The sequence below is a fragment of the Mirounga leonina genome, unplaced genomic scaffold, assembly GCF_011800145.1.
Source record: "Mirounga leonina isolate KUSES-001 unplaced genomic scaffold, KU_Mleo_1.0 Mir_174, whole genome shotgun sequence".
In the NCBI taxonomy this organism is placed as follows: domain Eukaryota; kingdom Metazoa; phylum Chordata; class Mammalia; order Carnivora; family Phocidae; genus Mirounga; species Mirounga leonina.
Window position 1 is genome coordinate 77,274,066 of NW_023270451.1, and position 21,493 is coordinate 77,295,558.

At 53.1% G+C, this 21,493-nt stretch overlaps 1 protein-coding gene and 1 long non-coding RNA gene across 4 annotated transcripts; one reads left to right on the forward strand and one right to left on the reverse strand.

Annotated features, from left to right (window-relative positions):
• The first annotated feature begins 430 nt into the window (after positions 1–430).
• ADCK2 (aarF domain containing kinase 2) lies at positions 431–16,673 on the forward strand. 2 transcript variants are annotated; one of them, XM_035021240.1, is made up of 8 exons: positions 431–1,591; positions 3,389–3,535; positions 5,913–6,041; positions 7,006–7,101; positions 9,216–9,467; positions 10,880–11,008; positions 11,833–11,904; positions 16,238–16,673. In XM_035021240.1, the coding sequence occupies exons 1-8, from the start codon at positions 659–661 to the stop codon at positions 16,376–16,378; spliced, it is 1,899 nt and encodes a 632-aa protein (XP_034877131.1). In that variant the 5' UTR covers positions 431–658; the 3' UTR covers positions 16,379–16,673. The 2 variants fall into 2 exon arrangements, with proteins under 2 accessions (XP_034877131.1, XP_034877132.1); XM_035021241.1 differs by having other exon boundaries at positions 11,851–11,904.
• LOC118021162 lies at positions 3,531–21,459 on the reverse strand. 2 transcript variants are annotated; one of them, XR_004682125.1, is made up of 5 exons: positions 21,209–21,459; positions 18,710–18,927; positions 8,368–8,798; positions 6,039–6,095; positions 3,531–4,343 (listed from the first exon to the last, which is right to left on the reverse strand). It is a non-coding gene; the product is annotated as an uncharacterized LOC118021162 (long non-coding RNA). The 2 variants fall into 2 exon arrangements; XR_004682124.1 differs by lacking the exon at positions 8,368–8,798 and having other exon boundaries at positions 21,209–21,445.
• Between the last annotated feature and the right edge of the window lie 34 nt (positions 21,460–21,493).

Sequence of the window (21,493 nt, forward strand, 5' to 3'; positions counted from 1 at the left end):
CCCTGGCTCTTCCCGACCCGGGCACCCGGTGCCTGCGTCTCCGGCGGGCCGCACTGCCCCTCCTCCACGCCGCGGCTCTCAACCCTTTGTCCCGGGTGTGCCTTCCTTCTTCCCCCGCACCTCCCTTGCCTCCGCCACCCGCGGCTCTCGGCACCCGGGCCCTCCGCGCCGACCTCCACCCCCACCCCCGCCCAGCCCCTCCGCGCTCTGGCCCTCGGCGGGTGCCCCGCCAGCGAGCTGGTGTGGGGTGACGCCGCGGCCGCCAGACTCTGGCTCCGCCCGCGCGGCCACCTCGTGCAGGTCGCGTCCCGGCTCTGGGCCTGGCCGGGCGTCTGGCTTGGCCGCTCCGGTTCTCACAGTCGGTGCAGTTCTGAAAGCCCCCCGAAGGCGCAGCCGGCCTCAGGCCTTAGGTTTAGGCGAGGTACCGGGAGGGAGTGGGGTGTGGAGCGGGGACCGAGGGGCCGGGCTGCGCGGAGCCTGCCCGCGCTTAGCCTGCACGCGGGGTCTGAGCGGCGCGGGATCTCGCTGGTACCCCACGCTTAAGTGGGATACTCAGCTGTGGCCCTGGACTCGTGTCAGCCTTGCCTAAAGCGTGAAGTTAGATGGGTGCCCTTTAAGCCCGGGGCAGGCAGCCTAGGCCGGGGACCTCTGGGAGAGGATGGTGACCCCCTGGCGCTTCTCCGTCAGGGTCTGCTTGTCGCACCTAAGGGGTTTTGAGCTCAGAAGAGAACTCGGCCTTTTGAGATCATCTGGATGCTCTCGTAATGTCAGACTCTGTTGGCTTCTGCTTGGTACTTTACCCAAACTTGTCTCAGCCTATGGGGACACTGGTGAGGGGGCTCCTGAGAGTGTGTGCCCGCGAAGAGCCGGCTGGAGTGACCTAGCTGAAAATGGGCCTCTGGAGAGAGTCTCCCAAGAGGGGCGGCTAGGATGCCTCTTTCTGCACCTCCGTATCTGGCTCCGGGCTGGGGCTCTCTTGATGAAATTCTTCCCCCTCCTTCTCTTCTACCCCCTCACCTACCTGGCTCCCAGCGTCTCCAGCCTCTGGCTCTACCTGCTTCTGAAAGCCACGGAGACCTCAGGCCCAACAAACATCAAACTGGGCCAGTGGGCCAGCACCCGGCGCGATCTCTTCTCAGAGGCTTTCTGCGCCCAGTTCTCCAAGCTGCATGTCCGGGTGACCCCCCACCCTTGGGCTCACACCGAACACTTCCTGCGCCAGGCATTTGGGGAAGACTGGGGGAGGGTCCTCTGCTTTGAGAAGAAGGAACCTGTGGGTTCAGGCTGTGTGGCCCAAGTGTACAAAGCGCGTGCCAATCCCACCTTCCTGGAGCATGACAGCGTCCAGAGACTTGCTAAGGCCTCCCGCCTGCAGCTTTCTTCAGAAGCTGGGCCAGTCGGGAGGCTGGGAGAGCTCTCTGGCCCCCCGGGGAAGGGGTGGGGGTTTCAAGGAAGTCTTGCTGACCAGTCATTTCTAGAAAGGCTGCTTCTCCCTAAAGCTGACCCGGTTGGACCAAATGCAGTCGTGTCTCAGTCTTCAGCACCTGTCCACCAACCTGAGCCAGATCATCTCATCCCCGTGGCAGTGAAAGTAAGTGCTCGGATGTCTTCGGCTGGTCCTTCCTGTCTAAAATTTCACCGACTCCACAGAACTGTCCCAGGTCAGGAACCCCCATTTGCAAATCGCCCCACATTGCCTTCCACTTATTTTTATTAGCTTGACCTTTGTCTGTGTGCCTGTGCTGAGCACGCTGGATTTCTGGGTTCGAGGGAGTGGTTGTGTGAAGAGTCTGATAAAGGAAATGAAGAGGGTTTGGGGTCCGCTGCCTCTGTGGGTGGGGGAACCACCCCCCAGCTGACCCACTCCTCTGGGGCCAGGATAAGTCAGGGACAGTCTGTGGTGAGCCCAAGATGGCGGTACTCATTTTTACGGAAGTGGCTTCCTTCTCTCTTCATTTCTAGTCACCCCTGCCTGGGCTCCATCATTTTTGTCTCCACACTTTTCTGTCCCCATTCAGCATGATCCCAGGGATCTGGCAGACCCCAGCAGCAGGTACCCTTGATGCTCTCTTACACCTCCTTGGAAACAACCCTCTGTTCAGACCCATACTTTCCAATCATACTTTCCAAGGCCTGAGGCCTGGCTTTTTATAAATGCTGCCAGTGATTCCCGTGAGCAGGCACGTTTGGGGAACACTGGACCAAAACACCCTCTGCTCTGTGGAAGACACAAGGAGTGGACGGTGCCAGTCATGGTGGACGCATTATTTAGTCTGTACAAGCTGCCTTTGAGGGAGGCATTTGCTTAACTTACATCTCTATTTATATCTCTGCTTTGTTCCTGAAAGGACTTCATGTGGGGGGGGAAGCGGTAAGGACTGTTATCTCCATGTTTTGTTTTTAGATTTTATTTATTTATTTGAGAGAGAGAGAGTAAGCAAGAGAGCACGAACAGGGGGGAGGGGCAGAGGCGGAGGGAGGAGACTCCCCGTTGAGCAGGGAGCCCGATGTGGGACTCGATCCCAGGATCCCGGGATCATGACCTGAGCCGAAGGCAGATGCTTAACCGACTGAGCCACCCAGGTGTCCCCTATCTCCATGTTTTTTTTTTTTTTTAAAGATTTTATTTATTTATTTGAGAGAGGGAATGAGATAGAGCATGAGAGGGTGGAGGGTCAGAGGGAGAAGCAGACTCCCTGCTGAGCAGGGAGCCCGATGCGGGACTCGATCCCGGGACTCCAGGATCATGACCTGAGCCGAAGGCAGTCGCTTAACCAACTGAGCCACCCAGGCGCCCCTCCTATCTCCATGTTTTAAAAAAGAGGAACAGGAGGCTGAGAGGTTGAGTAGCTTGGCCAGTTTCAGACTGGGAATGAGTTGCGGAACCAATAGGCATTTGAAAGCAGACTCTTTCCATCCCACCTCTGTGAACCTTGCTGGGGTTCTGTGACTCTACATCCTTCTCTGACTCAGGCTTTGGACTCAGTACCTGGTGTGCTCAGTAAAATGCAGATTCCTGGCCCCATGCCCAGAGTCGGTGATGCAGTAGGTCTTGGTGGAGGCCCGGCTGTCCCCATCTACACCGGGTACTCCACAGTGACTTCGATGCACACTAATGTTTGGGAGCCATTGACCTAAACTTGATGTATCTGGAAGGAAAAGCCCACCCGTTCTTCCCGGCAAAGCTAAGTGCAGCGCAGAGGAGCTGGCCCTGGTATCTGATGGAAGGCACGCGGGAGCGAGGGAGAGGAGGGTCCTGGGTGTTGGGACCACATACGTTCCGCTCTGATGAGAAGCTGGCTTGGCTCCCTGATGCTGGGGCCCCGTCCCATCTGGGTGAACGTGCCCTCCTGACCCCTCCCTGCCTCACTGTTCCTCTTCCTGGCAGGTGCTGCACCCTGGCTTGCTGTCTCAGGTGCAGATGGACTTGCTGCTGATGAAGATGGGCAGCCGAGTCCTTGCACTTTTGCCGGGAATCAAGTGGCTTAGCTTGCCTGAGATCGTGGAGGAATTTGAGAAGCTCATGGTCCATCAGGTGAAGTCTCCTTCCCTCAGTTGCAAATTGCATCTCACATAGTTCTTGCCATCAGCTGTTTAGCAAATGCTGAATGGATGCGTGACTTCCCAGTGTGTCACGGCCAGTATGGTGCGGTGGTCGGGTAGGTAATGCTAACTGACGTAACAAGGAACGCCCAGATCTCAGAGGCCGAATGCTACAAGGTGATTTCTTGCTTCTGTCAAAGTTCCATGCCGGTGAACTGAAGGAGGGAGAGGGAGCTCTACTCCATAGTGATTCAGGGACCCAGTTTCCTCCCAAGTTGGGCACGGTCATCTTCAACCCACGTCATCTCGGGTCAGTGCGGAATGGGGAGGAGGCCATGGAGGATCCCGTAAGAGATCTGGGGACTTCTTAGTCCAGAGGCCAGAGCTTAAATGCCACAGCCCAGTGTAACTGTGAGCGTGCTGGGAAGCTACCTTCCTTACTGCCTGCAGGGAAGTGCAGGATTGTGGAGGGGCCTTCAGCATTATTACCTGTGCCCGCAGGCAGCCGCGGAACTCCCGGGTGAGAAGAATTAGTGAAGTCGCCACTGTGCCTTTGCTTTGTTTCCAGGCCCTCCTCCCTGTTCAGGACCCTTGGAATCCTTGTTTAAGTAGCGAGGCTTGGTGCACACACTTTGGGGGCGGTCCGGGCTTCAAGTAGGCAACCGTCCTGGCTCCCCGCTGGAGAGTGCAGAAGTTGGCAGTCTTCCAGAAGCAATGTGCTACGTCCTCATTCATGTCCTCCGATGGAAGGTTTTAAGTCCCAGGAATGCATTTTAATGTTTAGAAAGCCGTGCTGTGTGCTATGGAGTAATGTAGTTTTGATAATAAAAGAAGATTAAAAGCGAGAAAATAGCTTCTATTCCCACAGCCATCTCCACATTACTCTCAGTCCTACCACCCATGTGAGCTTTGGTTCCCCTTCTAGAATCTGATAGACAGCATGGGGGTGATGAGTGAGATTTTCTCATCCACAAGGAAGGTATAGTAGGCAGAGTAAATATTTTACGGACAGACCCGTAAATATTTGCAAATAGAGCATGATCTCAGAGACTCCTGTAGAAGTCTCTACAGGTTCAGTTGGGTTCAGCTGGGGCCCAGAGAGGAAGTGATCATTCTGTCCTGAGGGTCAAGGCTCCCCAGGCTCAGGCTGAGTCTTGGAAGGTGAGGGGTGTTTACAGTTGGACCAAATGGGGGAAGAACATTCCCGTCAGAGGGAATAAGGAAGGCAAAGGAGAGAGGGAGAGGCTCAGGTAGGCTGGGATGTTCAGCACCATACAGACTGGGGGAAGCTAAATTCTGGGCCAGAGAGGAAGTGGGAGGCACAAGAGATGGATCTGAAGAGAGAGCCACCTTGGATGTCATCCTCAAGAATTTAGACTTCATCCTGCGGGTAGCGGGGGGGGGGGGCACCAGCAGATGGATTAGAGAGAGGGACGACGGGAGTCAGAGAGCCCCACTCAGGTGCCTCTGTTAGGATTCCAGTGACTGGTTGCGAGTCAGCTTGGGAGCCAAGGTGCAGTGGGGCGGAGCTGAGCGTGCTGAGACTGCAGCCCACTGTGTGGAGGCCAAGAGAGAAGAAGTGATGTGCAGTCAGGGGGGCGGGGGCATGTAAGTTCTCTTTAGACACGGAGTTTAAGGGGCTACCACTTGAAGAGAAGTGCGGAGCTGGTAGTGGGGTCTGACCGGGGTCTGGCCAGGAGACCGTGGTCTTGTCACGAGGAGGTGCCAGCTGAGGATGGAGGCGACGGAGAGGGGGGCACAGGCTGGTGAAGGGCAGCAGCCGAGAGAGCGTCAGCACGTGTGGGGCATACAGAGGAGGAACGGCCGGGAGACCAGACCCAGACGGGGCAGTTGGAGGCTGGGGGAGGATCATGGGGGGGAAGTAAACAGCAGGTGCCAGGAGATGGGCTGTTCAGGAAGAAGGGGGTCCTCAACGGCACCAGTACCGGGCGCCCCGAGAGCTCGTTAGGATAAAGATGGGAGCGGTCCCTTGAGTCGGGCACGCGGAAGCCTTGGGGAGTGTAGGGAGCAGGGTCAGTGCAGTGGGCGGAGGGGAGCGGGCTGCTGGAAACCAGTGGAGACAAACCCCTGGGACATGGGGAAGGGCTGCATGGGCTGGAGTGAAGGGGGTGAGCGGAGAGGGAATGGCGGGGAGGCAGCCAAGCCCAGGTGCTGCAGGGCTGCCTGCCGCTGTAGCTTCCAGAAGTTCGTGGAGGCAAAACCGCCCCTGCCGAGTCTCCTGGGGCGTTCTGCAGGAAGGCGGGGGGGCAGGCTGGTGGATGTGGGGACTGGCTAGCTCTGTGGTGCTGCAGATGCTGCCATCCCGGTGCCCAGGTCACCCCTCATCCCTTCTCTCCATGTCCCTCTAGATCGACCTGCGTTATGAAGCTCGGAATCTAGAACACTTCCAGTGCAACTTCCTGAATGTGAATTCTGTCAAATTCCCCACCCCTCTGCGTCCCTTTGTCACCAGGGATGTCTTGGTGGAGACGTACGAGGTAAGTGAGAGCTTCCTGGGGCTGTGCCTTTCGCTCACGGCTGGGCCACCTCCGCTGAAAAGACAAAAGCCAAGAGAGCATGTGATTACTGTCTGTAAAGCTGAGGGGAGTTCGGATACGGGGCGGGGAGGCAGCGTAGGGAGGTGGCTGGGAGCCTGGACGTGGCCCCAGACTTTTCTGGACTTGAAAATCTTTCCATTTTATTTGCTGGTGACTTCATTTTCCTCCTGTGTAACAGTGGGCGCCTGTCCCTGCCTCGTAGGCTTGTCCCAGGAGTCAGTGACACGTTGAATGCAAAATGCCTTCAGCACAGAGTTTGCAAAGAAAAAGTGCTCAGGAAGCGTTGGTGTCACATCATTGGCCTTAGCTGTTGCCTGGTCCGGCCTCCTTTGTAAAAATGGTAACGTGAGACCCAGGGAAGTGACATGAAAGACCCACTGTTACTGGCTGTGTGACCTTGAGCAAGTTACTTAAACTCTCTGGGCTTTAGTTCTTCTCTTTGCTACTGAGGAATAACAAGATCGATCTCAATGGGCACTTGTCTCAATGGACAAATAACTAACCTATATGAAATGTTTACTTTCCCCTTTCTTCCCTTTCTCCCCTTCCTTTCCTGCTCGAGGTCACAGAGCTCACTCATGTCCCTGTTGGCTCTCCTGAGGCCTGCTCCTGTCTTCTCTCGCGACATTACAACATCTCTTATCTGTGGGTGGCAGAGTCACGGGTTTCCTCCATAATAAGCCTATGGGACTTGTTTTCTTTTGAGAAGTGTTACAGAAGGGAAGAGCAAACAGGTTAAAATTAACTTGTGGGTGACAGATTCAGAGGGATTGTAAGGAAGGGAAAACTCTTTGGGAAGAGTTGGGATGGGAAGGTAGCGCCGATGTGTCCCGTGGGGATGAAGAGCAGGGCACTGGGCGGGCTGTCCAGGGTAAAGCTCTCTCTTTCCTGACCTTCCTTAAAGGAGAGCGTGCCGGTGTCCAGCTACCAGCAGGCGGGGATTCCCACTGACTTGAAGAAGAAGATTGCACGGCTGGGGATCAACATGCTCCTGAAGATGGTGAGCTCGTGGGCTTGGAGAGGGTACTCTGGGCCCGCAGGTGGTCGAGTTGCGTGTGGGGAGATGGTGGAGACACCGGTCGGCTGCCATGGGCGAGGGGGTGAGCAAAGCAGCAAGCCACCATGGTGAGAGTCTGCTCCGGAAGTAGCCCCTTCATTCTGTGCCTTTTTGTTAAGCACAGTCTTGGGGGCACGCATGCTGTCACCGTGCCAGGTGCTGTGGGAAGAGCAGGGAGCCAGACCCAGGCCCTGCCCACGTTGCCTATAGTTTAGACAAACAGCCAAAGATATTGTATGTTCAATGGCACTTCATTCATTCATTCGGCAGTGTTTATTGAGCACGTATTCTGTGCCAGGCACTGAATTAAGTGCTAGATTTACAGCAGTGAGCGAAACAGACATGATTACAATGTTCATGGAACTACCGTTCTCTGGGAAGACAGGCCACAAATAAATGATACACAGGTACCACAGGGTCATTTAGGAGGGGCCCGTCCCGGCCTCGGGATTTATTCAGGAAGTGGCGCCATCTGAGCTGAGATGTAAAGTCTAGGTGTCACCTACGAGGGGACAGCCTGACGATGAAAAGGACGCTCGTAAAGGGACATAGTGAGCACTCAGCCATGTCAGCTTTCAGGCATTCATAGCAGCTCACGTGGAGGAGTGAAGGAAGAAGGTACGGAAGTGTAGGGCCTGAGCTCTTCCTGGTAGCCAGCACGGAAGACTGTGGTCGAGGGATGGATGGCACGTTGTTGGCAGGAAAGAGGATGAGCGTCCAGGCCTGGAGGGTGCAGGATCTGGGTAAGAAGGAACCAGGTGTGTGGCCAAAGTGGGAGGACAGAACCCACGTGACTGACGTGAGCCGTGGGGAACGAGGCTGGTGGCCAAAGTGGGGCAGGGGCGGGAACAGGAGCTTGGAGCAGGCCCTGCCTCCACCTCTAGCCTCAAGTGGAAAGTCAGCAGCCCCCACCCAAGGGGCTCCTGGAGCAGCGGGATTGTGTGGGGAGAGCTGGGTGTCCACTCAGTCGGTGCTGTGGGAGTTCAGTGGGGAACCAGGCCCCAGGGCTCCGAGGGGCCCCTGGACCGGAGGGCAAGCTGCAGTGGGAGCAGCTAGGGGAGAAGCAGCACCAAGCGGAGCCAGAAGATGGGAGATCATGACGGGCCCCTGCTTGCAGGACGGAGGACGGGGGCGAAAGCTGGGGGGCTAAGCTGACAGCCATGCGCCAAGAGGTTCGGCCCTGGGGTCGGGTCAGCGAGCCTTTCGTACCCACATCTGGCAGCTGTGCCAGCCCTGGCTTCTCTAGTTCTCAGTAGTTTCACCAGGGAAGCAGCCTCTTGCCACCTTCAGAGCCAGAACCCGCACCCGGGGGGGTCTCTCTGTGGCCTGGGGCTGCGGTAGGAGGAGTCCCGGAGAGCCTCTGTCCCCGCAGCTCTCTGCACCGTCCTCGGGCTCTCCTTCCCCTTCAGAATTACTGCGGGTGGTTTCTGACCACAGAGACGACCTTTCACAGGACGCACACTCCTGCCCCACGAAGTCACACCTGACTTCCGTCCATCGTAGTCCCTGGGGCTTTCTTTCCTGCTTAGTAGGTTCAAAGCCACTTCCCCCGGCCCACCCGATTCTGTGTGCTGGGATGGTTGTCGGTATCACGGTCAGACTTCACTGTGATGGTCAGATGGAGGTAATGGAGGGCAGGTCTGATTTATGAAAAATTTTTAAAAAGACTATTTATTTATTTTTATTTATTTGACAGAGAGAGAGAGAGCACAAGAAGGGAGAGTGGCAGGCGCAGGGAGAGGGAGAAGGAGGCTCCCCGCCGAGCAGGGGGAGCCCGATGTGGGGCTTGATCCCAGGACCCTGCGACCATGACCTGAGCCGAAGGCAGACGCTTAACCAGAAATAATTTTTCTCTTAATAATGTCAGCCTGGCCTATGCCAGTACAGATTCTGAATGCATGACATAAGCAGTGAGCCTTTATGAGACGTGCACCTCTCTGCCGTGTACTCAGTCCCTGGGCACTCCCTGTCACCTTGGAAGCTTTTTTGCACATGGCCTGGTGGTGATGGGGCGGCGAGGGGTGACTCTGCCTTGAGTGGCGCTGATCTGCTTCCAGATATTCGTGGACAACTTCGTCCATGCGGATCTCCACCCCGGGAACATCCTGGTGCAGGGTGCCGACGGTCTTCCCGGGAGTCCAGAGGCACAGCCGCAGCGGGTGGAGGTGCGCGACGCGCTGGTGGGGGCCGCGCCGCCCGCCCGCCGCGCGCTGCGCCTGGTGCTGCTGGACGCCGGCATCGTGGCGGAGCTGCGGGCCGCCGACCTGAGCAACTTCCGGGCCGTGTTCACGGCTGTGGCGATGGGGCAGGTGAGACCCCCTGGGCCTGCGGGAGCTGGGGACCATCTCGACCTGTGGGGCCCCTCGGCCCTCGTCAGTGTTGTAGACGCCTCCGTTTGCCACGGGTGCTGCCGACGGCCGGAGTGCAGCGGTGGGGGAGGGCCTGGCAGGGAGAGGGGGAGGGGAAAGGAAGCCAGCCCAGGGGGCTTCAGTCAGAATGTGCTGAGGCCCACGTGTCACACCCGTTCTGAGCAGCTCGCGGTTTGGGACCAGGGGAGGAAAGGGCTCTACCCTGAATGCTGCCACCCGCCCGCAGCTTCTCTCCCCGCCTTGGCAGGCCTGCGGGTGGGTGGGTGCTGGGAACACCGGCTTCTGGTCGGAGTCACAGCTGGCCTGGCCTGTGCCACTTGCCACAGACGGCAGGCCGGTGAGAAGCCCCAACACAGACTTAGCCCCCAAGGCCGGGAAGATCCCCTGGGTCTGGAGTGGTTTTTGACTCCTGACCCTGTGGCTGCGAGGGGCTCCGGTGGCTGAGAATTATTATTTACGGAAAGGGATTCAGCACAACGTCTACTGAGTCAAGAGTGACAATGAAGAAACCCTCTGACCGACTGGTGTGGAATTTTCCGGCAGGAAAGACCCTGGCAAAGAGAGAACTGTTTTGTTTTTGTTGTTTTGTTTGTTTGTTTGTTTGTTAATAAAGGCAAAAATTCAGGGGAGCCCCTGCTTCTTTGGGAGCCTTCTGAGGGGACAAACCAAAGGCTTGAGCCTGAGACAGTTAAAAGTGTCCCCTGAGTCAAGGTTAAACACAGGTGCAGTGGCAGGTGGCGGGGGGGGACGTTCCCCTGCACAGGTTGGGGTGAAGGAAGGTCACAGCCAGAGAGGAGGAGCTCAGCTCCCGGGGCGGCGCTGGGGGAGGCGAAAGGCTCTGGGAGTGACCACTAGGGTGTTCAGGGGGCCCGGAGGCTCTGGTCCGAGGGCGCCCAGGGCAGAGGAGGAGGTGGGAGGCTGGAGCACAGAGGCTGGGCCAGGCGTGAGGAGGGAATGCTCCTCGGCCAGGAAGAGAGCCCACAAGGCGAGTGTGGCCGGTCGAGTCCAGAGGCAGGTCCTGGTGACTCTGGGGACGGGCTGCTTGGTCAGCAGGGCCTCGTGGAGCGTGAGTGGCAGGACACTGGCTTTGCCACGTGCCCCGCGTGGCCGTTGAAGGTGAAGGAGATGAACACAGCCCCTGGCCCTGGCTGCGCTAGCCCAGGGGAGCTGCCACCCCTTTCAAGGTCTCTGTCGGTTACCAGCTATTCTGGAGGGGGGTGAGATTAAAAAAGGATGGGTGGTCAAAGGCAGGATGGTTGAAACCTTGGGTGGAAGCAACTAGGATATGAGGCAGAGCGTCTAGTTTTATGGTCTCTTGACTCTACCAAGTTCCTTTCTTTCACGTCTTGTAGGGCCAGAGAGTGGCTGAGCTCATCCTGCATCACGCCCGGGCCAGCGAGTGCAGGGACGTGGAGGGGTTCAAGGCTGAGATGGCCACACTGGTGACCCAGGCCAGGAAGGACACCATCACCCTGGAAAAGGTGAGTAGGCCACTCGGGGGGGTGGAGGCTGTGGGGCGTTTACCGCCCTGGCCCTTGGATGGAGCAAAGGTCGAAGGGAGACCCTCTTTATGGGGAGTTGGGGGTTGAATAGGGTTGAGTTTTAAGGCAGATAAAGAGCAAACCTGTCCTCTGCCCGCATCTTCCGGGTGTGAGGCAGGTCACTGGAGTCCCTGGCTTTCAGGAGTGGCTCGGTGACCTGGTGGCATTTATAGTGCCGTAACCCCTCCCTGTCCCGGGTGTAGCCATTCTGCTGCTTCCCGGGATCAGGAGCTCAGCTGAGCAGGGAGGGAGGGAGGACTAAGGCCCTTGAGCAGCCAAAGGACATACCTAACGTTCGTGTCCTTTATTTACACCTGAACCAAAGCCCACTCTGTGTTTTAGACACAGTTCTAGCAAACTTGACTGTTTTCTCACCGAGTGCATGAGTGCATGGTCTACACTAGCAGGAGCGAGTCAGAGCAAGGAGTGGCCCCCAGGTAGTGAGGATCGGCGCCTGGCACCCCAGCCCTGCGGATCTCATGGATTCAGATGTGATTCTGTGTGTGCTGGGAGTGATGGGAGTGATGGGAGTGATGGGGTAGACGGGCCTCGAGGCTCGACTCCGGCAGGGGTCTTTGAACTCACTAGTGCAATGGGGGCTGTGCTGGTGCGTGTGTGGTCCTTTCTGGAATTTGTCCGACAGCTGGTGTGTGTGTTGGGGGGGGCGGTGGTTGCTAGTGTGGGTGTGAGCGGGTGTGGGTGGGAGGACAGGGAGGGACGGGGCCTGGAAGGGAGAGGAGCGGTGGAGGGGACTCTGCAGTCAGTTTTATCCTGTTTTCCAGCTTCAAGTTTCCAGCCTCCTGTCGAATGTCTTTAAGTTACTGATGACTCACAAGGTAAGGCCACCGGTGGAGCCGAGCCCCCGCGCTCTGGTCAGGCTGGTGGGGAGGGGTCTGGGGAAGCGGGCGGGTGGCCTCAGGGCGCTGAGAGGGACTTCTCCTACAGGACATCTCAGTTATGCAAACATTTTCCGTACCAGTCCGTTTGTGTGAAGGGTGCCGTTTCCGTTTCCTGACACGGTTGTGGCGGGGTCTTTTCCTCGCCACAGTTAGTCTGGGTACTGTCAGTCTAGCAGTCTAAGTACTTGTGATCCCTAGCTGGAGGAATAGGTCTATACAAATGCAAAAACTGTCTAACTCAGGCTCTTCATACCTTTTCTCTCTTCAGTTCATGTTACTGATGCTTAGTCTTAATGTAAGTCATACGTAGTTTTTTCCTGGGGTCAGGGGCGGCCCAAGAGGAGGTGCCTCTTGTCCTGGTGTGTTTGGAGGCCCCAGCGGGGCTGTCCTGGCCCAGCCCCTTGGAGGGCGGCAGCCTCACGGTTCTTCACCTTGGCCTTTGCCTCGGGCTCTGTCTCCGTGTGATGGAGGGTGGTCTTGGGCCACTTTTCAGAACCAAGCCACCCGCCAAGGGTGTCACGCGTCGAGGGCAGGGCAGGTTCTCCTCTGAAGACGGCCTTTCCCATTGTTTCTCTTGAGGTTCTGCAGTCTGATAATCAAACACTGCATGGGAAAGGCAGCTACCTGACAAGGATCGTAACACACGACTGAGAGAAGGTTGTCTGGCCGAGCACCTTCACTTTACAGAAGGCAGGAGGGAGGCAGGGTGGTCCGCTCGCCTCCCTGGGCCTCGTGGGCGGAGCCAAGACTTGACCCACAACCAGGTCTCTCAGTACCGCGCTCTCTCTGCGGCTCCCCAGTTGCTCTGCAGCGGCTGGGTGCTCGGAACCAAACTGACACGCAGACTAAGGGTCCCCTAAGTATGCCATGGAGTCATGGGGTGACAGGTGCAGCGAGCACATGTGGGATGCCTGCCACCTGGACTCGGTCGTGCTGGGTGCTTTTCATCCAGTCTCTCATTCAAACCTCAGGATAGGGCGCTTGGGTGGCTCAGTTGGTTAGGCGACTGCCTTCGGCTCGGGTCATGATCCTGGAGTCCCAGGATCGAGTCCCACATCGGGCTCTCTGCTCAGCAGGGGGTCTGCTTCTCCCTCTGCCCTCTTCCCTCTCGTGCTCTCTGTCTCTCATTCTCTCTCTCTCGAATAAATAAATAAAATCTTAAAAAAAAAAACCAAACAACCTCAGGATAATCCCCATGGACAGGTGTGATCTCTGCCATATTATCTGCACGAAGAGATGGGCACTGAAAGGTCAGGTGACTCCCCACGCCCCACCGACTGTGCATGCCAGAGCCATGGTCTGCACCCATCTCCGCCTCTAGAGTTGGCCTTGTTGGTGGGGTTTTGGTGAAAAGCTTTATGCTTTCCAAAACTTTTGACAAGTTCTGTTTTAAAAACGACTTAAATATCACCGTGGGATTGGGAAAAGCTTTAATCATTGCTAGGGAGTGGGGCTGGAGAGAAACAGGAATGAACACACACTCCTGGGAGTTCAGTTGCACCCAGTGTGGAGCGCGTAGCCTCAGCTTGCACTCCCCAGCTCTGACCTGCATGAGCCTCTCCGAGCCCGCAGGGCTGCCGGGAGGACTGGCCGAGTCACGGCGCTGTATGCTGAGCCCCCTCTCAGCACCCTGGGGTGCCTGATTTAGCTGTGTCGTATTTGTCAGTATCCCACTTAAACCCCTCCACATTCATCAAGGCACCACCTATGCCAGGAGCCCCGGCAACAAACCCACGGCCACGTGGCCCCTATGGCAGGTTCAGGACCCGGGTGCCGGCAGTCTGACCACAGAGCCCCGACTCTTACTGCTTTGTCCTCCTGCCTCCTGTGCTCTAAGTCTGGACATGGCCTTCCTGATACACAGTGGGGGACACCATGGGCAGAAGCTCCCTAAAGGTTTGCTGTTGACATTGCTGTTCCCAGGATGGAAGAGCAGAGAATGTCTAGTACAAGTACTGCATTCTAGGTACTTCCCTAGGCATTTCATTTTTTTAAAAAAACTTAAAAATGTTTACTTATGGTTAAAAATACATATATAAAATTCACCCTAACCATTTCCAGTGCATAGTTCAGCAGCGTCAACCATATTTACATTGTTGCGTGGCGAATCTCTAGAAGTTTCTCAACTTGCAAAATGGAAACTATATCCATTGAACAACTCCCGATTAATTTCTCCCTCCTCTCGACCCCTGGCAACCACCGGTCCACTTTCTGTTTCCATGATTTGGGTGACTTTAGTTATCTCGTATAAATGGAGTTGTACAGTATTTGGCCTTTTGTGACTGGCTTATTTCACTCACCATGATGCTCTCGAGGCTCATACATATTGTAGCATGTCACAGAATTCTTTTTCAAGACTAAAGAATATTCCATTATATATATATATATATATATCTCATATTTTTTTATTCGTTCATCCATCCGGAGACATTTGGGCTAGTTCCACCTCTTGGCTATTATGAATAATGCTGCAGTGAACATGGATGTGCAAGTATTTCTTTGAGGTCCTGCTTTCAGTTCTTTTGTACATTTACCCAGAAGTGGGACTGCAAGATCATAAGGTATTTTTGTAGTTTTTGAGGAAGCTCTATACCGCTTTTCCACACATGATTTTACATTCCCGCCATCAATATACAAAGGATCCGGTTTTCCACATCCTCACCAACACTTGTTATTCTGTTTTTTTGATAATGGTCATCCTAAGGGGTGGGAGGTGGTATCTCATTGTGATTTTGATAGCATTTCTCAAATGATTAGTGATGTTCAGCATCTATTCATATGCTTGTTGGCCATTTGAATGTCTTCTTTGGAGAAATGTCTATTCATGCGGCACTTAATTTTTTTTTTCTAATATTTATTTATTTGACAGAGAGAGACACAGCAAGAGAGGGAACACAAGCAGGGGAGAGGGGTAGAGGGAGAGGGAGAAGCAGGCTTCCCGCTGAGCAGGGAGCCCGATGTGGGGCTTGATCCCAGGACCCTTGGATCATGACCTGAGCCGAAGGCAGATGCTCAACGACTGAGCCACCCAGGCGCCCCCATGCGGCACTTAATTTTTTATTTTTATTTTATTTATTTATTTATTTTTTTAAAGATTTATTTATTCATTTGAGAGAGCGAGAATAAGAGAGAGTACATGAGAGGGGGGAGGGTCAGAGGGAGAAGCAGACTCCCCGCTGAGCAGGGAGCCCGATGCGGGACTCGATCCAGGGACTCCAGGATCATGACCTGAGCCGAAGGCAGTTGCTTAACCAACTGAGCCACCCAGGTGCCCGGCACTTAATTTTTTAATAAGATATTGGCCAGAAACACAGAGATAAAAAGAATACAGCAAACACTGAGGAACTCACCACTCAGCTTAAGAATGAAAGCCTTGCCCGTGGTGTTAAAGCACCATCTGACTCCCGAGACAACCTTTCAGGCCTGAACGGAGACAGATACCCTTTCCTTTCAACAGAGATTATTTCCCCCTGTGTCCACCTGCAGTTTTCCGACCTTCAGTCCATTTGAGAAACAGATTCTTATTCTTCTAGGTTTAAATCTTGGCTCTCCTCTCCCTCATGCAGTGGCTTGAGCAAGTCACTTAACCAGCCTGTGCTTGAGCTTTCTTTCTATAGAACGGGGATAATGATAGTACTTTTGAGAATTAGTTGAGTGATTCACTTAAATTGCTATTACTATTAACCTGGCTCCAAAGGGGAAGAAGTTGGGGCGCCTGGGTGGCTCAGTCGATAAGCATCTGCCTTCAGCTCAGGTCATGATCCTGGGGTCCTGGGATTGAGCCCCACATCGGGCTCCCTGCTCAGTGGGGAGCCTGCTTCTCTCTCGCTCTCTCTCTCAAATAAATAAATAAAATTTTAAAATAAAAGGGTGGGGGAGAAGCTCTTCTGTGTTTGAGCAAAGCCACTTGTGCGTGGTCTCAAAAAGGCTACTGCAGATCTTGAAGAATGACCCTCATGTAGATTTATAGTTTCTGGTATAGCTATGAAATATTCATTTTTTATTTTCAAGTCATTCAAACACATACACACACACACACACACCCCCTAGAGAAGTACATGCTGCATCCCCCAGATTTCCCCTTAATATTTCTAGTAGATGGGAGGTTGGGTGAGTAGATGAGATGGTGGGGAGAATGAGGGGTAGGGGAAAGAGTGTTAGGTAGATGGTAGAAATCCCAGCAGGCCTGGAGTGGACAATCACATGGTTACCCAGGATACTGTCCCTAGATCAATGGGCTTTGGAAAGAACCCATGTTTTTCTGTTTCAGGTAAAACTAGAGAGCAACTTTGCCTCCATCGTGTTCGCCATCATGGTGTTGGAGGGGCTTGGCCGTTCACTGGACCCCAAACTGGACATCCTGGAGGCAGCAAAGCCCTTCCTTCTGAAAGGACCAGCGTCCTCCTGCTGACTGCAGCAGTGGGCATGCAGTGGGCCTTCGTCTGAGACCCAAAGGCCACTCCCGACCGCCTCTCCTGTGGCAGCTTGAACATTTTAAAATTGGGATGCATGGAAGGCATACCAATATTTTTCATTCTGACTTGGTTTCAGGGGTCTGTTTTAAAAGCTTTGGGTTATTTGGGGAAATGAAAGGAGGGAAGAGCCCTAGCCATTCAGTCGTGGAAGCTGGGCCTGGTGTCTTGGAGACTATTTCAGGGAAAATGTTCTGTGGAGGAGGACAAATAAACTTAGTTATTTTGTTTTCCCGTTTTTGTCTCTTCTCCTTTTAACCCTCTCTCCTTCCTGATCAGGTGGGTCCTGCTGGGTATTCCATGACTCTGGGATTTAGGTTGGAAAAGGTCACAGAATCCTGTAGGCCCATGGCTTCCCAGTGTTTCTGATTACGCATCCTACTGGTGAAATATATATATATACATATATATGTGCACAGGTATCACTTATTCATAGGTTTTATACAGGTGTGACCACCACTAGCAAATCTCTGGGAGGCACAGTATATGTACCGGGGGCAAAGTTTGCTGTATTCCAAATGATCTTCTTGATAATTTTAAATATTTTTTGATGATCTCCTGCTCGATTTTATTACAAGGTAAAATGATTAATGTGGCTGACATACTAGGGACAGGAGCAGAATCGGCTCTGCCATTTTCTTCAAGTTCCCCTGTGTCCACATGTTAGTGTTCAGACTGCAGTTTCTCTGGGTAATGTTCAGCCCCTTTTCCATTTGTCCGGAGTCAGTTTTGGCTAATACTAACATAGAGATAAAATAATCAGTACATCCTCTTAAGCAGGGCTTGAAATCTGCAGTAGCTTCCCAGTGGTACCCCAGCAAGGGATTAAGGCGGCCGCTGCCTACCTCTCTGCACTGGGTCCACTCATGGTCAGTTCTCTCACAGCTGTGGCTGGCCCATGTGGACTAAGAGGCTCCCAGGGTCAGCCGGTAGAGTAGAGATTCGTAAAGCTTAGTTTCTTTCTTTCTTTTTTTTTTTTTAAGATTTTATTTATTTATTAGAGAGAGAGAGAGAGAGCACACGAGGGGGGAGGGTCAGAGGGAGAAGCAGACCCCCCGCCGAGCAGGGAGCCCGACGCGGGACTCGATCCCGGGACTCCAGGATCATGACCTGAGCCGAAGGCGGTCGCTCAACCAACTGAGCCACCCAGGCGCCCTCTTTCTTTTTTTAAGCTTAAATTTCTTCACAAGCCGGCTGATGACAATTACTGCTTCCCACTTGATTACAGTAATGGGTTTCAGCAAAATTAGTGAGCTGTCTCTTAGCAGGTGTGCCCAGAGCTGCACAATAGGTAACGGATCCAGTGATGTTACTTTAGTTTTTAAATTTCAGCTTTTGCTTAAAAGACTTTCGGGACTGCATACATTTTTCAAGGCGGCTGATTACATTATTTTAAAACAAACCCAACCCTGCTCACACAACTTAAAACAAACCTCATTATTTATAAGGCAATATTTATGCCCAAAGGCACGTACCTGTTTGTTTATTTTGAGAGAGGGTGAGAGAGAGGAAGCGGGAGGGGTAGAGGGAGAGGGAGAAGCAGGCTCCCCGCTGAGCGGGGAGCCCGATGCGGGGCTCGATCCCAGGACCCTGAGATCATGACCTGAGCTGAAGGCAGTTGCTTAACCGACTGAGCCACCCAGGCGCCCCTAGTTTCTTTCCTTCCTTTTTTTTTTTTTTTTTAAATAAAAAATAGCATTTTCTCCCACATCCCAGTGGGTTCTCTTGCTTGCTTTGGAGTCCACTGCTTTAGACAGTGAGTGGAAAGTCAAGCTCTCCTGCTCTCTGGAAGTTCTGCTCTGACCACAGGACTCCATTCTTCCATTCTTTCCTCAAGAATAAAGTTCCTCCTTTCTGTCTTTTGGGAAGCAACTAAGGTTTAGGCAGACAGAGAGGTTCATTTGGGGCAGTTTTTTTCAGAGAGCTGGAGATGTTATTTTTACTTGCCAAGTCGTGAGGGGAGGGCAGTCTAGTCAGGCAGTGAGGGGCTGGCGTGGCTCACGGTAGCTGGGAGAGGGCAGTGGCACCAATTAGCCCCCTCATGGACACCCTGGCCAGACACAGGGCGGATGTGTCAAGTGCACAGACACTGAGGTGATAGGCATACAGACACAGAGCAGGTGCCGTCCTGAGCCCACACCAGCACTACTGAGCTTTAACTAAAAGCCCGTTGGTTTAATCACACCATAGTGGTACGTATTAGGTAGTTATCTATCAGTGCATACAAACTATCCAAAACTTAGTAGCTTGAAAATGATAAAACTTAGTACCTCACAGTGTCTGCAAGTCAGAAATCTGGGTGCTGCTTCCCAGGTCCCCTGCTCAGGGTTTTGCATGGGCTGTGGGCATCTTGAGGCTCCCCAGGTGTGGGTCTGATGCCAAGCTCATTCAAATGGTGGTTGGCACAATTCGGTTTCTCATGGACTGTTGGACCAAGGGCCTCAGTTCCTCAGGAAATTTTACAGCAGCAACAGAAAATGAACACAGGCTGTATTGAAGAGGAGAGAAATGGGCAACAGATATGCTTTAGTATGGGTAATTTGCTGAGTTTTAAATTACGCATCTTAAAACGGCAAAACTTGATCTGTAAAGTCATCTTCTTAAGGAGAAAAGGCTATGGCTACTTCCTTGGCTGAGCAGGGAGCCCGATGCAGGGTTGATGTGGGGCTTGATGCAGGGCTCGATCCCAGGACCCTGGGATCATGACCTGAGCCGAAGGCAGACGCTTTACCGACTGAGCCACCCAGGCACCCCCGTGGAATAGGTCCTTGATTTGGGGTTAGATGCTCTATGTTAGGTGATTTAGAGTCTGTCTTTTGTTAGCAGTTGTCAGTTTGTTAACACTTGGCTGGGAATTTGATTCATCATGTAGCAGCTGAGAGCTCAGTGTCAGGGCTTGGCATCCTTCCTCTCACCTTCTAAAATGCATCCTCTCAAATGGGGCGCTCATCTGAGAACCCAAAAGAAGCCACCCCAACCCCTCACTGCCATCATGCAATCTACAAAAAGTAGTAAGGGATATTTGCTCTGGGAGTTCTTAAAGCATGTCTGCAGAACAAACATGCATCACTGCTACATAGTCAAAATAGTTTACTGATGGAGACCCTATACTTTCTACAGTAAAAAAATCAGAATTTGTAATGCAAGACATTAAAGCTAAAGACCCCACAAGTGGTCTATAAAACAATATTGCTTTAAATACAGGCAAGCACTGAAGTTAAAAGTTTTCTTTTGTAATTCAGCAAGAAAGATGGGGAAGGTGGATGGATTTTAATACACCTGAATAGGTTTTGGTACAAGGAAGGGAAGGAATAACAAAGCATAAACATTTCCTGAGTGTGTGCTGTGGGCCAGGTACTCTCTTAAATGACTCCCACTCAGATGGGGCCACTGATACTCAGAGACGTAGAGTGACTTGTCCAAATTCAAAGAACTATTAACTGGCAGTGCTGAGGTTTGAACTTTAGATATTTTGGCCCTTTTTTGGTTTAAGCTGTGCTTTTTTTTTTTTTTCTTTTTCTTTTTTTCTTGGCCTTGACATCATAAATTCATTCTTTGCTGGGATCGGGGAAGTTGTGTAGCTTGGGCAGTGAGCTCCCAAGGAAGGATGGAAAGCCCTGTCTTCCCAAATCATGAACTTCATATCTTAGTGGCTTGTACATGTAACTAGAAAGGGTAAGTGGTGAATGGTAGCTCAGAGAAAGCCACACTAGTGTATCAACTAGAAAGTCAACTTTCATCCAGAAGATAGTGGATTCTCTCCTCTAATTTATATACCAACTTAGAAGTTAGGAGGGCAGGACAACAGGGGAGAGTCCTACAGGGCCAGAGGGGTAATTAATAGGCTGTTCAGAATGCCACAGGGCAGCTCAGTAAATCATAAGCTTTACCTGAGTGTAACTCCAGGGAGAGAGGTTTCCCGTTACAGGGCACATGGAGACCCACATCTTGGCACAGAAAGACAGATGTCAGTTATAGTTAAGGCATTCAAATCCCTACATTTAAGTCTACATTTCTGTCCATAAGTATCCCATTTTTCATGCATGAGTGTGAAGTTTTCAGTGTTTAGCTGAAGGATCATTTGATCCATTTCAAATTGAAATCTCCAAGGTGTGAGGCTGGCAGGCTAACTTCATATAATTTAATCAAACCTGGAACTTTTTAGGAAAGCTATAACCCATATATAAGACCCTAAGAATTTGCAGGACTGATGTGGGGTGGGTGTCCAGAGAAGCTGAGAGTCCATCCAGGATTTAATAGAAGGCAGTATTAAGAGATAAAAGCCAAGAATCAGGGCTTGGCCCTGGATCAGGGTATTAGAGCACTGCGGAAACTGGAGGCCACGCTAAAATGCAGATTCCTTGGCCCTAGTTCAGACTGAAGAGTATCTGAGGTCGGGCTCCTTAGATGAACGTGATGCCATGAGCCCACGTACTGGTATTTGGGAACCATTGGCTGCCGGTCGGTAACCAAGTTTGCAGAACAACAGTAAAACAATGAAGACCTTAAAGAAACCGTTGGGAGCCTCTTGCAGGAGAGGAGAGTACAAAAGACTAGCTTTGGGGGGCGCCTGGGTGGCTCAGTCCTTAAGCTTCTGCGTTCGGCTCAGGTCATGATCCCAGGGTCTTGGGATCGAGCCCCGCATCGGGCTCCCTGCTCCGCGGGAAGCCTGCTTCTCCCTCTCGCACTCCCCCTGCTTGGGTTCCCTCTCTCGCGGTCTCTCTCTCTAATTAAAAACAAAAACAAAAACTTTAAAATTAAAGACTAACTTGGGGAAGGTCCTCTGGTTCAGAGTGGGTCAGGCGGCCTAAAAGGGTCCGGAAGGCTGTTAACTCAGCAGCAGCAGGTAGAAGAGGGGAGGACGTGGGAAAACACCATCAAGATCAGCAGTCGGGGGAGCGACAGCAGACTCAGCGTTGGTTTCTCAGCACACGCGTACAAACACAGGTTCCTGAAGCCGAGCCCGACGCCCGGCGGCCCGAACACCGCTTCCCTGCCCGCGTAAGTCACCTTCTGGGAGGTGGGCGGGCCGACGCCGTGACGTCACGAGGCGG